The 17,168-nt window shown below is 35.8% G+C and overlaps 4 protein-coding genes across 4 annotated transcripts; all 4 read left to right on the forward strand.

The window, feature by feature from the left end:
- The first annotated feature begins 8,878 nt into the window (after positions 1–8,878).
- Positions 8,879–9,911, forward strand: LOC125211582 (PLAT domain-containing protein 3-like). Its single transcript, XM_048111446.1, has 2 exons — positions 8,879–9,038; positions 9,175–9,911. Exons 1-2 carry the CDS (start codon positions 8,982–8,984, stop codon positions 9,643–9,645), a joined length of 528 nt encoding a protein of 175 aa, XP_047967403.1. The 5' UTR covers positions 8,879–8,981; the 3' UTR covers positions 9,646–9,911.
- Positions 9,912–12,140: 2,229 nt separating this feature from the next.
- Positions 12,141–13,068, forward strand: LOC125213006 (PLAT domain-containing protein 1-like). Its single transcript, XM_048113340.1, has 2 exons — positions 12,141–12,274; positions 12,395–13,068. Exons 1-2 carry the CDS (start codon positions 12,212–12,214, stop codon positions 12,827–12,829), a joined length of 498 nt encoding a protein of 165 aa, XP_047969297.1. The 5' UTR covers positions 12,141–12,211; the 3' UTR covers positions 12,830–13,068.
- A 723-nt stretch (positions 13,069–13,791) lies between these two features.
- On the forward strand, positions 13,792–14,650 carry LOC125212913 (PLAT domain-containing protein 3-like). Its single transcript, XM_048113208.1, has 2 exons — positions 13,792–13,913; positions 14,047–14,650. Exons 1-2 carry the CDS (start codon positions 13,851–13,853, stop codon positions 14,464–14,466), a joined length of 483 nt encoding a protein of 160 aa, XP_047969165.1. The 5' UTR covers positions 13,792–13,850; the 3' UTR covers positions 14,467–14,650.
- Positions 14,651–15,486: 836 nt separating this feature from the next.
- LOC125215981 (PLAT domain-containing protein 3-like) lies at positions 15,487–16,793 on the forward strand. The gene is made up of 2 exons (XM_048117574.1): positions 15,487–15,654; positions 16,234–16,793. The coding sequence occupies exons 1-2, from the start codon at positions 15,595–15,597 to the stop codon at positions 16,678–16,680; spliced, it is 507 nt and encodes a 168-aa protein (XP_047973531.1). The 5' UTR covers positions 15,487–15,594; the 3' UTR covers positions 16,681–16,793.
- Positions 16,794–17,168: the final 375 nt, after the last annotated feature.

Below are 17,168 nucleotides of genomic sequence, written 5' to 3' on the forward strand. Positions count from 1 at the left end.
TCCTCTATAATCTAACAATTTCATATTTTCAATACTCCCCCTCAAGTCAAGTAACGGCATCTCCGATACTTAACTTGCCAAGAACTTCTTCAAATATCTTTGGGTTGACAGCCTTGGTTAAGATATCCGCAAATTGGTCTTCTAAACGAACGAATGGCAGCCCAATGATTCATTTCTCTAACTTCTCCTTGATGAAATGTCGATCAATTTCTACATGCTTCGTCATGTCATGTTGGACTGGATTTTCGGCAATACTGATTGCAGCATTGTTGTCGAAGAATAATTTGCTTGTCTGTTTGGGAGGAAACCCAATCTCTGTTAGTAGCCTTCGTATCCACAGAATTTTTTTAATTCCACTTTTCATCCCTCGGAATTTAGCCTTTGCACTTGATAGTACTACTACCTTATGTTTCTTACTCTTCCATGTGACAAGACTTTCTCCTATAAAGGGGAAGTATCCTGCATCGGTATATCCTGAGACTTCCAGATGCCCTTCATTTCTCAGTAAGATTCCATAATCAATAGTACCTTTCAAATATCTGACTATTCTCATTGCGGCATTTATGTGCTCTTCTTGTGGCTTGTGCATGAATTGGCATATGATTCCCACTCCATATGCTATATTTGACCGAGTATGAGCTAAGTTAATTAATTTCCCCACTAAGCGTTGATAGTGTTCCCTGTCTGTGGTCTGCTCTCCTTCTTCTATCTTCAAGCCATGATTTTGCACCATTTGCGTCTCAGCTGGCTTGCAATCTAGTAGACCAGTTTTAGTTAACAACTCGAGAACATACTTTTTTTCGCCGCAAAAAATATCCTTTTTCGATCTTTGGACTTCAATCCCGAGGAAATATTTTAGTGCTCCTAGATCTTTCATCTGAAATTCTTGGAATAGCTGGCTCCTTAGTTTTTCGATCTCTGCAGTGTCTTTGCATGTGATAATCATGTCATCTACATAAATCAGTATGCAAGTCACTTTTCCATCGGACTGTTTTAGGAACAAAGTATATGGTCAGCATTGCTCAGTTTGTATCCATACTTCTGCGTGACTTGGCTGAATCAGTCCATACAATGTCTTCTTGAGGCGGCACACTTGCCCCGGGGAGTACCTTTTTAGTGGTACCCCTCTGTTTGTCCTTGGAGGCAGTTTAGGTTGCCCAGATTCAGTTTCTCCAGCTTCTTCGCCACTAGAGCCTTCCCTATTATCTAGATTAGCTTCAGTCAATAGTATTTCACTAGGAATAGAAGATTTCCTTATCTCGGGACTCTCAGGTGGAGTGATTGGAGCATCGACATTGGGCGAGATAGACTCAACTGGTGTTTCTGGGACATGTCCGGTGATAGAGTGGACTTCTTTCGTTGGGCTATCTTCACGGACAAGGCTTGGCGTAGGAGTAGGAATGGGGTTAAGCAACAAATTGAGCGTGTCACTCAAAGTTTCTGTCTGATCTTTCTCCCCCTGATTGCTAATTTGGTTGTAAAAGTATTCGTTTTCAACAAAATCATAATTTATTGTGATAAATAGGCGTTTGATTTTGGGTCATAGCAGCGGTACACTTTCTAATTTTTACCACAACCCACAAAAACTCCCTTTATAGCACACAGAGAAAACTTGGTTTTTTCATACTTGGGTATATGAATGAAGACGGAACACCCAAAAATTCTATGGTCAGGGGTTAAGGGTAAGGGTAGTTTTGTGTGAGAAGACAAGACTTGAATGGGTGACTTGTTAGGTTTAGTATACTGTAAAGCATGTTTCGAGCAAGTTTCGCGCGAATTGAATCTTGCTTGTATACGAAAAACTCTACAATCCACTTTTAACCCGATTCAGTATTATTCGAGCAGTTTCGCACGAATAAGGATCAATATATTATTACATTGTGTTTGCTTGTGCATTTATAAGATGTTTTATAAACATTTAAATGTATAAGAAGCAAACAAAGTCTAAGTCTTTTGCTTAGTAGACCGATTGTGGGTGACGTCCACTTTAAGGTAACACGGTCGGTTCTATGCAATGCTTTGCAAAAGAAAAAGAAGAATTTCACAACCCGGATAGGCTTAGACTACCTATCGTGAAAGGTTGCAATGTCATCCGATTATTTCTAAGCCTTTCTGAAATAAGATGACGTTGGTGTGGTATAGCACTTTGAATGGATCTAACAAGCAAGACTTGTCTTTATGCTATCTACTGAAAGACTAGGTCTTGATAAAATACTATTTCTTAATCTACATACTTTAGCATTGAGCATACGGTATTGATTATGCGCTACTTTGACTTATCAAATGGTGCGGGTTTTTCGCAACCCTATAATCCTGATTTATTGGGCAGTGGTGATTGATATCTAGCGGTGCTAGGATTGCTATTGTGTTGAATCGTGCGCGAAGTGAGTCTCGTTTGATAATGTCCTCAAGAGGAGCTCGAACAAGGTTTTATTATTCAGAAAACTGGCCAGTTGGAGTTTTATCACTCTATGAATAATAAATAAGTGTTTCTTGTTAAGTCCACTCTTGGAATTAATAAGATGTTAATTAATTAAGTCCATAGCAGACATTAATTAATTAATGGACATTTATATCTTAAGCGCGGAAAATAAATAATATAAATAACGGAAACCCGGATCACTTGTAATTTCGGATTTGGATGGGGAGTGCAATATTACTTCTGTAGTGGCTGCTCGTAATATTCCAATTTAAAGCTTATATTAAATTCGGGTTCAATTTAATTAGAAAAAGCTAATTGGATGAGCCAATATCCAAAACCTTCCATAGATCCCTGATCTGGGCCCAATATGAACTTAATATAAATAGGAGAATAAATAAGACAGAAATCACTTTTCCAAGAGAGAAAAATAGCGTTCCCTCTCCTCCTTTTAGTAGGGAATGATTTTTTTATATATTTCTCCTCCGTGAGATTTTCAGCTCTCCTCAGTGAAAAGGTTCTGTCTTCCTTATTCGAGTCATAGTATTTTGATAAGATCAGCTCACCCTGATATCGAGATACAGTTTGGGAACCAGTCAGAAGATCCTTGGTCCAGTATTGAAGATCATCGTGGAGAAGGAGCAAGCAATCGTTGATTCATTGGAGAATCAAATCGGTAACTCTAAACCGTAGAATTCATGTTTTAGGATTTACTTTCTTTGAGCATGAATTATTTGCGTTCTAGCATGCAATTATTTGTTTAACATGTGAATTGATTAATCGCATAATCAGTCAAATAGATTCGTGTCTGATTTGTTTGTTTTATACAAGTCTTTCACTGTGCAAGGGGCACCAAACCCCAACATGACTGATAGTCAAGGCCTTTTGTAGGGAGACGGTTAAGTATATAGATAGATGTTGCTAGGGCTTCAGGCCAAAAAGATTTTGGGATTTTCAAATCGATAAGGAGGGCTCGTGTCATTTCAAGGAATTTCCTATTTTTCCTTTTTGCTACCCCATTTTATTCAGGAGTGTGAGGACAGGTGGTTTGGTGGACAAGGCCATATTTGGAAAACAACTATTGCATTCAGCTATTGACATATTACCCCCCTCCCCCCCATTATCGGATCTAAAGACATGGATGTTCTTCTTATACTGGGTTTGAACATAAGTATAAAACATTTCAAATTTCTCAAAGACTTCAGATTTAGAATTCAAGAAATAAACCCATGTCATACGAGAACAATCATCAATAAAAAAGCACAAGATACTTAAAACCTTTATTTCCAGTGACTGGTGCGGGTCCCCAAACATCAGAGTGAATAAGAGAAAAAACATGATCCATTCGGGTGTTGTTAATCTTAGAGGAATGTTTGTGGCTTCTTAGCCAAAAAACAAGTATCACAATCCAAACGACCAATGTTACCAAAATTAGGAAATAAAGTTTTAAGGTACCGTAACGATGGAGGCCATAAACGGCGATGCCATAGCCAAGTAATAGAGTCCATCTCGCTTAGTGCCATGCCCAACAATCATCCCCGTCCCGATATCCTGAAGCATGCAAAAAGATTGTTGCATTAGTAAGGTCAAATTCAATTCTTTTGTGATATGACTGATCGACAGTAGCTTGTTAGATAATGTTGGGACATATAGGCAATTCGTAACTTTCAAGGTAGGCGATATTTCAATTGTGCCTGCTCCTTGGACTGAGAGTAACTCCCCATTGGCAGTCTAGACATATTTCTTTTTAGAATCAATAACACCAATAAAATTAGAAATATCAAACGACATAGTGTTTGTCCCTAAACTATTTTTCAGAGGCTATACAGGCAGTGGATAATGTTTCGAGGACCTAGAAACGATTAGTGCAATTTATTTGAGAGTGTACTTCAGATTTTGGGTTTTCAGTGGGCCTTTTTCCAATAATATGTGAATACCGGGGGGCATTTTCATAATTGGGATATTCCGGATACTGATCTTGCAAACAATGGGGTTCATAGAGTAATTAATCAATTTTTGGGGTAAAAAGTGAGAGGGTATAGAAGCTGAGGGGTTTAATCTTGAATTAAACCCCTCAATACCTTTCGCAACGCTAGCTGTGGCGAATTCATGCTCCGCCGCTGCCCCATTTTATTCTCCCTCATTTCTTCCCGTCGTCGATGCACCGGAGCTGCCCACTATGTCCATCGGTTCCCTTTGTTTTGCCAATTGCGAGCCGCCCTCTTCTTATTCATTTCGTCCCACCAGTCGGGATATCCGACCAGGTAAGAAGCAACCTTCTCGGGTGTGCTCTCTCCCTCCACAGTGACTGCATACCAATTTATTCCGGTCATCACCGATTTGGCGATCCTCCCATCGGTTTGGGCTCTGATCATGCCGTCCGCTTCCACGTGCTGCAGTCCCACTCCAATGCCCCCAGTTACTTGGGTTTCTTGAGCATCTGATGCTGCTGGTTTGAGTACTCCATCGTTGGTGGCTTCACGGCGGACGGTGGCGCAGGCGTCCCTCACCAATGGTATAAGATCCCGTTTGAGGATTACCCTTCTGGTGGCTTCGTGGCTATCGTTGAGCGTCATCAGAAATTGGAAGAGTCAGGTTTCTTGAGTCTTCTTGTTATGGATTGCAATGTCCTCCGCATACTTCATTGGATTGGGTTTCTTTCGATCGATTGACATCCAGATGCACTGGAGTCTGTTCCATAGTTGTTCGAGTGTCATCTCCCCCTGTTTCATATTGTTTGCCTTCCGGTGTAGATAATAAACCTACAATGAATCCCCTGCGCTGCCACATTTCACAACCAATCAGATATTGTGAGACCTCGTTTACGAGTTTGGGTTCCATTTTGTTGATAATCCAACGAAACACGCAGCGGTTCAATTTCTGCCATGTTTCATGGCCTGGATCAGTGATCGGTGGTGGTTCTGAATCTCGCGAGATGTGGGAGGATAGTCGCCTTCCACCAATTGCTCGTCTGATGAGGGTTTTCCCAGAGGGGATAATTGTCTCCCGATAGTTTGGTTGAGACAACAATCTCCCCTAGGTTGTCCGGGATGGTTGTCGGTTTTGGAGGTGGTGGCCGCGGAGTTGGGGTGCTCTGTGTGCTTTGCCGGATAAATTCGGCAAACTTTGCTGCAAAATTGTCGGGGAAGTTCATGATTGAACTCGAGTTCTCCTTAAAATCTTCTGAATCTGACATTGTTGTATTTGTGCAGGTTTTGATGCAGGTTTTCTGCCTCTTGGTAGAAAGATTTGAGATTTGGTATATTTGGACAGTGATGATATGAAATTCTGAGTCCTGAACCTGCTCTGGTGCCATGTTAGTTTGGTGACAGCCCGAGAGAGGGAAGAGATGATAGAAGACATAATTGTATATCTTGTGAATGTCCAACACCCATGTATTTAGAGGGGTGTTGGAGACTCTCCATCTTACACAATAAATGAGCATATGAACTATACATACTTGGGACTTATAGCATTATAAATGTTATACTCCTTGGAATAAAACATTTACTTCTATAATCTAACAGTTTCCTATTTCCAATACTAGGGAGATTGTTAAAATTTAGACCTTGAAACAAAATAAACAAGACTAATATATTTTCTACAGTATATATGATTTGTTTGTTTAGGTAGTACATTTTATTGGAAATATGTTGTCTAGTATAGCTAAAAATTAAAGTTCTCCATTTTCTTATATATAGAGTTGCTTTCCTATTGTAAATTTAATCCAAGAATAATATAATGAAATCCGTAATTTGACACAGATATAAATATATATCGTATCAATTTGGATAAACAATTTTTAAACTCATCTATTTTATATACTTCATTTATGATTATCTGTATTTATTTTTTAATATTGGATTCTCGATACCCTTCTGTCCAGGGGCGGATCCATGTTGGGGCATAGGGCTATATGGAACCCCAGCCATTTGAAATATACCTATGTATATTATATTCATATGGAGTTTAAAAAAGTTACCTGCAATGGAGCTGGTTTGCATATGCGGCTAATAGCCTAGAAGTCGGCAGTCGATTCCGTGTGGCAGCGTTTCAGTTTCTTTTTTTCCGTATATTGTGTATTTTTTGGTGATTAATTAATATATTTAATTTCTCACACTAATCATATGTATTTTTTATTAAGGCTAGGATAACTACTTTTGTTTGGTAATTAATAATTTCTCACATGAGTGGAATCAATTGCCTAGTTGTTAAGGCTATAAATTTTTCACACAGTTATTGCAATTTATTTATTTATGTATACATTTTTTATTTCTCAGTCATGATAATAGATTTTATTATAGATAAATTAATTTATTTATCCAATGCTCATAGTTAATTCATTTATATATATTTTCTTGGTTTTTTACCCTAGTAATTTGAGTAAATTTTATTTTATTTCACATTAGTGTAAATCTTGTTATTTTAAGATCATAAATTATGCTCCATAAATATAATCTTTCACATTAATTCATTTGTGCGATTATATGGTCATCGTATGTATCTTTAATTTATATTGTTCATTCTCAAATTATATACGATATCTCGTTGTCTACGTATTATTCATGTCAGGGTTGTTTAGGGTGTTGTTGACACTAAAAATGTGCAATAAGTAATTACTAACAATAGTTGGGATCCTCAATATTAAAATCCTGCGTCCGTTGCTGCTTCTACCAATGGGCACCGGCGCATGTGTAGAAACTAGAAAGTGAGAATGTGGAGTAGAGAAAGATAGATACAGAAAATATGCAGCTTAGACTTTATAATATGATGCGAAAGTTTTTTGGATTTATTTAAACGTTGAAAGTTCTAGGACAAATTTTTCCGAAAATCTATTACTACTAGTTTATTAAATTTTGATTATGTTAATAACTGGAGTAGTATAAGTAACTAATAAGCATGTTCCAATTATTCAAAAGTTTGAGGTGGAATGGTCTGAATTCAATGTCAGCGAACCAACAATTACTCCTATTTAGTATGTATCCTTTTCTTAATTAATACTCGTAGAAATAGATTATCTTGGGATGACAATTGACATATATTTTTAATACGGTATATAAAAATGAAAAGAATACTATAAAATAACTGAAATAATGTAATGGATAATAAAACCGTTGAATAATAAAATAAAATAACAAAAAGTTTAATATGGACTAAAAAGAAAATTGGGTGTATTCTTTTGGAAACGACAGAGTATTCAATAAGTAATTGACAAGGGAAAACAAATTATAATACCATGATCAGACGAGCTAGACGCATTGTTGACAAATTAATAAGAAATGCATCGAAATTAATTTATTGAAAACTAGTAGTTGTGCCCCTTAAACGGCACGCACGTCTAGAGTTGAGTGGTGATATATCTTGCTCTAATTCTTATTATCAAATAGTACAAAGATGTATCAATATTCTATGTCAAAGTCAAGAGACTATCGAACTGAAGTATTCAGATTAAAACTATTCATTTAGATGGTGTTTGGTTTTCAAGATAAAATAATACCAAAATATAATTTAGAATTGAGCTGAGAGATTATTTTAGTCATAGGAAGTTAGCTATGACTAATTATTTCATAATAATCTATCTAGGATTGAGTTGTGGGGTTAAATCTCATGAACCAAACATACTACAAATTTAATCTCGTATACAATCTTACAAACCGAACACCCCCTTAAATATTATTCTATCGACCTCATAGTAGATGTCATACTTCCTTTTTGTAGTTTGTCTCATAAAATATATTACTATATTTATTTTTAAGAAAAAAATTCTTTTTTAAATTAATATAAATATATTATTTTTTCTCTGTACATTTAACATAACAATTAACAACTTCTAAAATCTGTGTCGTTATTCAAATATGACATTTATTAAAGGACTAAGAAAATACTTAGAGTACTTAATTTGTAGGCTTAGTCAATTTTTTTTAGTGATTATCTATATCTACAGTTATCAATATCTCTATAAGTCGCCGTTTCAATATTGGAAGATTTCTTAGATTACATATTGAAATGTTCAAATACAAAATGCAACTATAGCTCTATTAAACAAAATGATGGAACTATTGTTTAAATAAAGGATGCTGTGAAAACAACATTTAAGCAGCAATGCAGCACCAGGTGTTAAGCTCATCAAGCCCTTATTTTTTCTAAAATGAGTAAAAAGGCTTATTTGCTTCATTTCACACATTTTTTTTTAAAATTTTATTCTCTTCAATTTTATTTTATTTTATACTATTACCTCCATTTATTTTTTAATTTCTGAAATATCAAAATATGAGGTCATCCAATTGCAGATTCATCTAATAATAATATGTACTACATCCCACATGCAATTTAAAAAGTAGCTCGAGAATTTGGAGACAAAATTATCAGATCCAATCACACGATCAATTGAAACAGCATTATACAAATATTAAATTAAAAATAAAAATCTGCCTCAAAACAATGAATCAGCATCGCCTAATATTCTTACCTTTTCTATATTTTTCCCAATCAATTATAAACACACTCTCATTTCACCCCACACCAAAAAAAAAAACACTAGAAGCTTCCACAGCAAGCATCAATGGCGCGCAGCATCAATCTCCTCGTCTTCCTCTCCATCTTCACCATATGCAAATCAGTAAGTCTCTGTCTCTCTCTACTGAAACAATGTTCACCATTCCAGATCAGATCTATCGCCAATTGTATCAATTTCCGGTGAATCGATCGATCTCATTAGAAACAATGCAATCCACAATTGAATCAAAAATACGCAGGATGAACCAGATTGCGTGTACTCGGTGTACGTCAGAACCGGATCGATCATCAAAGGCGGCACCGATTCGGTCATCGCCTTAACTCTGTACGACGCGGACGGGTTCGGGATCCGGATCCGCGATCTGGAGGCGTGGGGCGGGCTCATGGGCGCCGGATACAACTACTTCGAGAGAGGAAACCTCGACATCTTCAGCGGCAGGGGCCCGTGCCTGACCGGGCCGGTCTGCGCCATGAACCTCACCTCCGACGGGTCCGGGTCGGGTCACGGGTGGTACGTCAACTACGTCGAGGTCAGCACCACCGGAGTCCACCAAGCCTGCGCGCAGGAGAAGTTCACTGTGGAGCAGTGGCTTGCCACCGATACGTCGCCGTATCAGCTCTCTGCGATTAGGAATTACTGCTCCGAGTCCTATGGGAAGAGGCGCGCGATCGGCGGCGGCCGCGATTTGAGGCTTGTGGCGGTGATGTGATGTGATGTAATTTGAGAGATGCGGGGGTTCATGTTCGGGTCGGATTTCTCGGCCCGGGATTTGCGGGTTTTTTTAAAAAATGGATTGCATCCGAATTTGTGTGTGGATTTTAATTTTTGTTGGAGGGAATAAATAAATGCGGCGAAGGACAGGAATGACCTTCTTGTGTGGAAAGGGATTAATTTGTTGTTTGAGTGACGTGATTTGGCGAGGGGTAAAGTGGTCCGTTCATCAAAGTTTTTACAATGATTTTTGTTTGAGCACCATTGATGATTGATTTCAAGCCTGATAGTGTCGGTAGATTTATTAAGATGCGTTGCATTTCTATATTATGGAGTACAAGTATTATGCTCTTCCGTCCATAAAAAGTCTCATTTTATCATTTCTTGATGCTCATGCATCATACAAAAATGATCTTATTTAAATGAAATTTTTTTTCTTAATATTCCCTCTATCCCATTAAAAATGAAACGTTTTCCTTTTTTGGCTGTCCCATTAAAAATGAAACGTTTCTTAAAATGGAAACAACTCTAACTCTACTTTTTCATCTCTCTTACTTTACTCTCTCTTCTTTCACTCACAAAACAACACTACATAAAATCCCGTGCCGATTCCCAAATGTTGCATTTTAAGTGGGACGGAGGGAGTATTTATTAACAATTTCTCATAAAAATTTATATTGTTTACGGATGTGGAGTAATTATTTTTTTTGGACAGAAGGAGCAGTAATAAAAGATCGGTGGTTTTTATTCTACTTATCACTTAAGTACGTACACTATTTTTTTTTAGAGTGAACTACAAAAATAGTCCCTGGACTATGCGTTTATCTCGTCAATGAACCCTGGACTTTAAAAATATCCCCAGACAACCCTGGACTAAGCGTTTATCTCGAAAATGGTCATTTTTCACTGTTTCGTGACGAAAATACCCTTTTGGGAGGTTTTGGGAGGTTTGGGCAATTTGGTCTTTTTACATTTTAAATCTGATATTATTTCAGTGATTTACTAAATATGATATTATTTCAAAACTATCATTTTTCTTCCTTTTTGTCATCCTTCACTTTGTTTCTTTATTTCTATATCAGATTTAATTTTTAAAATTAAATTTTAAATTTCAAATTTTAAATATCAATAATTTTTTTTATTATTCAAATTACTATTAAATAATAAATTAATAAATTTAATCAATATTTGATAGTGTCTAATATTTAATCAATAAGGTACGACGACACCTTAGTTTAACATTTTCTCTCTCAATTTAACACACAAAACAAAACCTCGTAAAATCACGTGCCGTCCCACAAGTGTGACATCTTTTGTGGGACGTAGGGAGTAGTAGATTTGTCACAGCCACAAATCACATTATTTTATCACAAATCACATTATTTTATCCAAAACTACTGGAAATTTAAAAGAAAAAAAAAAAGAAGTGGCCGGTGCCGCGGCGGCTCGCCGGGCCCTGCTATAGGTCGCCGCGGGCAGCGCCGCGGCCCTCCATCCTGCGCCCCGTCCTCAGGGAGCACCTGGCACGCCTGCGTCCTCTGCCGCCCTCATCCTCCCCTAAAGTGAGCCGCAGCCACGGCTCTCTATTGTGGACACTACAAGGTAACTTGAACGAGACGTATACACAACAACGAGATGTATCAACTATCAAGTTGAATGAGCAGCAGCAGGGGCCTTGAGTGTGACACGACACCAAAATCAATTTTCGAATCCGGTAATGCCGCGTGGATGCTAGACTCATGAACGCATCCATCATATTTTGTGTATGTATAAGGTGCTACATAGATTGGAATCGAATCCAAATGCAACGAACAAAAAAAAAGAATTGGTGTTTTATATCATGAGAAGATAAATCACTAGGGAATTCGAAATGTGTAGTCAAAACATACTAATATCCGTTTATTGGTGGACCGAGGAGGTATTATAGAGTAAACTATATAAATGTTACCTGGACAACTGCATTTGCACTTTTGCAATACTTGGTAAATTTTATTTGCTCCAGTTATACATGAACAACGGGGTAATCGGGTAATCACATTTTTTGTCATTTCGCATATTTTTGAGACATTTTTACCCTTTTTCAATTTTTTGGCTTCAAGGGCATATGTGCCTATAATTACACTCTCACTTTTTTATCTGTCCAGATATCATTTACGTAGTTCACTTTTTTAATGAGAAATTGATAAAAGTGAGAATATGAAATAAAAAATAAATAAAGTAGGAGAAAACAAATGATATGAAAGGAGAAAAATAAATAAAATATGAGAGAAAGTTTTCATTTTTGAAATGAGATTACTTTTTGTGGATATCTCAAAAAGGCAAAATAGGACTATTTTTTTTTATTAAAGGAGTAATATTGATTAAAATGGTCCTCATGAAGTTTCGCCAAATATCTACACTGTATGATTGTGACATTTGAGACCCAATTTCGATATTACCCAAAATTATTGTAACAATTTGATTTTCTCTTTTGCCTTTTGGTACTTATATGGGGCAAACCAAATTATATATACTATACGATACTACATTACTACTCAAAAAAAATAAAAGGAATCCGAAGAAACATGGAAATCAAACACCTCATCTTCAATCTCCTTATCCTTTTCTCCCTCATCGTCCACACAAATGTAAGTTAAACAACTCTCTTTCTCTTTTATCTGTAGAGTATATATCATCAATAATTCATTCTATTATACATTTATCAAATTTGTTAACCATATATTGGAATTCTTGATTTGTGAAATCAGGCCAATGCTTCAGATTGCATTTACAACATCTACGTGCAAACCGGAAATATTCCCTACGCCGCTACTACTTCTAACATAACCATCTTCTTGAATGATGCAACGAAGGCCGAACTCCCCGTAGTCAACCTTCGAAATTGGGGTTTAATGGACTCCAAATACCACTACTTTAGGCCGGGGGAAGTCGACCTTTTCTCCATGAAAGGCCCTTGTTTACGTGCTCCCGTGTGCGGCCTAACAATCGTGCTAGATGGTTACGATAGTTGGTATTGCGAGGGTATCGAAATAACCGTCGTAGGGTTTGGAAAATCGTGCTCTCAGAAGCATTTTGTGGTCAACAAATGGCTCGATGTCAATGCGGGAACGGCGGTGATCATTCAAGATGAGTGTTACATTGATAATGTCCCAAGAAGTATTAGTTTGAGGAATGTATATTAGTTTTATTGCTTATGTTAGTTGCGGAGATTGATTATGTTTTTTTTTTGTAAGTATTGTAATTTAGATAATCTATGAGGGCATAGATGTCCAGTGAAATAAATAATGTGGGACGAGATAGGATTTGAATTTGTATTCTTTTTTGATTTTAGTTGTGGATTTCAATCCAATTGGATTTTCCTTGCCATATGGATTGATGTATTTGTGTTGATCTATGATGAGATAATTAGGTGTACCGCTGCGATGAAGTGTTACAAATATTGTGAATTTTATGCCATAATTTAGTTTATGTTCCTAAGATCTTATTAGATTGACAATTATCTTAAATTTATAACTGATAACTATGTCAACAATCTATATTATGGATTCCAACACGAAGACATGTGTATATCAACTAGATATAGTTGACATTTATTATTTATAAATGTCAACAGAAGATATGTACATGTTAACTAATTGACATACAAATATCTTTGTGTTGTCATTCATAATATAAGTTATTGATATACTTGTCAGTTAATAATTTAAGATAGTTATCAATTAATCATATTCCAAAGTAGCTATGGCCCTGACATTTATTATTCGATCTATAGAGGAACATAAATTTTCATAATTCATCTATTTTCCTCATATTCTTGTAAAATACTACTAGTAGTATTAAAAATGACCTTGTTAATTGTTATGAAATAAAAACCAGATGACAGCTCGACCGGTTATGCAACAAAATAAAACGTGAGAAATCTCTTCAACACAATAAATAAATAATCAAATCAATAAGAAAACTTTTTAGTGAAAGGACGAAAAAATGTTATACTACTGTTTTGCAAGATAATAATAGGATCATTTATAGTTTAATATGTGGACTACCTTTTAACAAAAATCTATATTATCTATATAGAGTGCGACGTTACAGGTTCACTTTCATTTTCAATATTTTTCAACTTTTGGTAATTATAATTATAAAAGGAAAACCTAATTATATATACTCCAATAATTGTCTCAGAATAAGAATATCCAAAGAAACATGGAAATCAAACATCTCATCTTCAGTTTCCTTATCATATTCTCCTTCATTATCAACACAAATGTAAGTATCAATCTACTTCTCTTAATCAGTGCTTTTATATGTATACAATAATATTTTGTTCGAGCATGTCACATTTTTATATGTATATAATAATATTTGTTCTTAGTACATTTTTTTAATTGACTCCATACAGGCCAATTCCTCAGATTGTATTTACACAATCTATGTGCAAACCGCCGATATTCCGTCGGCCGGTACTAAATCGAATGTAACCGTGTTCATCGGGGACAGCTACAACGACGAACTCCCTATCATCAACCTCAAAGATTGGGGTCTAATGGGCCCTGGCGGGAACTACTTTAAGGTTGGAGAAACAGACCTCTTCGCGGGGAAAGGCCCATGTTTACGTGGGCCCGTATGTAGACTAATAATCGTGCTAAGTGGTTACGATAATTGGTATTGCGACTCGATTGAAATAACAACCGTGGCACTTGGAAAATCGTGTTCTCAGAAGCATTTCGCGGTGAAACAATGGCTCGACGTCAACAGGGGATCAGCCCTCATTCTTCAAGATGAGTGTGTAAGTGAAGTGAAGATGATGGAGCCCCTTTAAGTAGATTGAGGAGTGGAAATTAAAAATGTTTAGGGTTTTGGAGTTTACATATATTGTTTTTCTTAGTGATTCTCCTTATATGTGTTGATTAACATGCATGGAAAAAATAATGTTGATTTGTCTAAGTTATTGAAAGTCTTCTGGCTTTCAATCAATCAATAAAGCGGTGGCATATTTCAATTCACATATCCCATATTTTGCTGTTCCTTGATGTGAACGTTGTAGTGACCCTCTTTCTAACAAGTTCTTATATTATTTCATTATTCTTCAATTTAGATTTTCTGCACACCTCGAGAAAATTCTAATACTAGAACCTATAGTCCACTTAAAATAATGGATAAAGAGCCATCTAGCCAATACATGAAATTGTACACATAAATTGTTAGTACTTCATATAAATATCATCAAGTTTCTACATTTTTATTCGCATATGTATTCACAAAAATTAGATAACTATGCAATGAATGGAAACAAACAAAACTAAAACACCTTATTTGAAATATATTTCAATATGCTCATTATAATTCAATTCAAAATTTTAGGAAATTTTGTAAGTATTGTGTGTGTTTGATCTCTTAAACTATATACTCCATATGAGATCATATAGTATTCTATTATTGGATGCTTAATGTTGGACATCATACTCCCTAATTTATATTCACATTACACTAAATTATCAAAAACACAATTAGCCATTAAAAGTCCTTAATTGTCAATTAAAAAAAAAATCGATGACAACGAGCTAAAATTGTGAACGAAAGGAATTCGAATTACAAAACTGTATTACATGTAAATCACCAAGGCAAAAACACAAAAAATTTTCTAGAAATGGAGCATTCACATGTTTTGTGTATCTAGATTGTTTGGAAACGCAATCATTGATCTGAAATATGGCGTCGGCAGAAATAATATATATTTGTTTAATATGTGGCCTAAATTTAACTGAAGTCTATATCATTATCCTCTCTATAGAAGCTGTAGAGTGACAAGTATATTGCCCAATTTTAATTCTGTCCTTAAGACGAATATACGATAGATGATTATTTTTGACCTTTTATTGGTAAGGGAGCAAACCAAGTTATATATACTTTTCCCAGTAATTTAGTGAAACAAGATTCACGCAGAAAAATGGAGATCAAACTTAGCCTCAAACTCCTTATCTTTTTCTCCTGCATCGCCTACACATATGTAAGTATCACTCTACTTCTGCCACTACTTATTTTCGTTTCGAACAGAAATAAACCTTAACCTTTTTTTCCTTCTCAACGCATAGAACATAAAAATACATGATGAAATTAAGTATAACTTCATATCATGAGAATACATGTGTATGCCAGTATCTAGCTCACTTAAGGGACTGATTGATTTGCAAAATTATATCTCGTGATTAAATATGTAATGTGTTTGGTTCATGAGATTGAATCCATAACTCAATCCTAGATGTGTATATAGTCATGTGATAATTGGTCATAGTCAACCCCCTCCGATTAAAATAATCTCACAATTTAATCCTAAATTATATCTTGATACTATTTAATCTAAAAAATCAAATGTCATCTTAATATATTGATCTATCATTAATATAAAAGAAATAAAGTTAATGTTTCTATGTAATCTAGAAAATCAAATGTCATCTTAATATATTAATCTATCATTAATATAAAAGAAATAAAGTTAATGTTTGAGGCTAAAAGTGTTATGTAAGAATAGTAGTAGTAGTAGTAGCATATTTGATTGATTATGAAAAATGTTGATTTGTGTGAGCAGGGAAATGCATTAGATTGTGTTTACACCATCTATGTGGAAACTGGCAATATCCCATTGGCTGGAACAAAATCTAACATAACCCTCTTCCTAAGCGACAGCACAAAGGCCCAACTCCCCATTGTTAATCTTAAAGATTGGGGCTTAATGGGCTCTTCCTACAACTACTTTGGGCACGGGGAAGTGGACCTCTTCGCCGGCAAAGGCCCGTGTTTACGTGGCCCTGTCTGCAGCATAATTATCGTGCTAGATGGTTTCGATAGTTGGTTTTGCGAATCTATCGAGATAACCACGGTAGGCTCTGGAAAGCCGTGTTCGCAAAAGAAGTTCGAGGTCAAGAAATGGCTCGACGTTATTAAGGGGTCCGCGGTCATTCTTCAAGACGAGTGTTCGGATGACGACGACGATGGTGTGGTGAGCAACGTCCATTTGGAGACATCTAAGGAGTGAACCTTCTCTATGAATAGTGAGAGGTCTGAGGTTGAGGTTTGAGTAGTGGTAAAATAAATTTGTGGATTTTAATTCACTTTTTTTAAGAACATGATTGGGCTTCCATTACTCAATCCCAGGAAAGCGTAATTATAGTTTGGATTAAATAATATAATTTAATATTATTAGCCATGTTTGATAAGAAAGATGAGATATTAAAAGATATGTAAAACAAGATAAAAAATCTGGGTAGATGGGTTATTAAAAGATATGTAAAACAAGATAAAAAAATCTGGGTTTCACGTCAAGATATGAGGAGATAAAAAAATTTCATTGTTCTTAATAGAAAATGTTAACAATTGGAACCAGTAATTTGCAGAAGAAATTCAAGAAGAGAGATGAGAGAATTTTGGGGATTTTATTTCTTGGCTGAGAGTAAAAAATGGAAGAGGAAAATTACAATTGAATTAGCCCCAATTCCCGACTAAGAGAGTAAAGCTAAAAGATGG

Source organism: Salvia hispanica, chromosome 3 (assembly GCF_023119035.1).
Source record: "Salvia hispanica cultivar TCC Black 2014 chromosome 3, UniMelb_Shisp_WGS_1.0, whole genome shotgun sequence".
Taxonomy (NCBI): domain Eukaryota; kingdom Viridiplantae; phylum Streptophyta; class Magnoliopsida; order Lamiales; family Lamiaceae; genus Salvia; species Salvia hispanica.

Bases quoted from the DNA above. Each gene is read 5' to 3' on its own strand.
- LOC125211582 (XM_048111446.1), top strand. From the start codon at position 8,982: ATGGCGCGCAGCATCAATCTCCTCGTCTTCCTCTCCATCTTCACCATA. The intron at 9,039-9,174 runs GTAAGTCTCTGT...AAAAATACGCAG, and splicing joins TCTTCACCATATGCAAATCA to GATGAACCAGATTGCGTGTA.
- LOC125213006 (XM_048113340.1), top strand. From the start codon at position 12,212: ATGGAAATCAAACACCTCATCTTCAATCTCCTTATCCTTTTCTCCCTC. The intron at 12,275-12,394 runs GTAAGTTAAACA...TTGTGAAATCAG, and splicing joins CCCTCATCGTCCACACAAAT to GCCAATGCTTCAGATTGCAT.
- LOC125212913 (XM_048113208.1), top strand. From the start codon at position 13,851: ATGGAAATCAAACATCTCATCTTCAGTTTCCTTATCATATTCTCCTTC. The intron at 13,914-14,046 runs GTAAGTATCAAT...GACTCCATACAG, and splicing joins CCTTCATTATCAACACAAAT to GCCAATTCCTCAGATTGTAT.
- LOC125215981 (XM_048117574.1), top strand. From the start codon at position 15,595: ATGGAGATCAAACTTAGCCTCAAACTCCTTATCTTTTTCTCCTGCATC. The intron at 15,655-16,233 runs GTAAGTATCACT...TTGTGTGAGCAG, and splicing joins CCTGCATCGCCTACACATAT to GGAAATGCATTAGATTGTGT.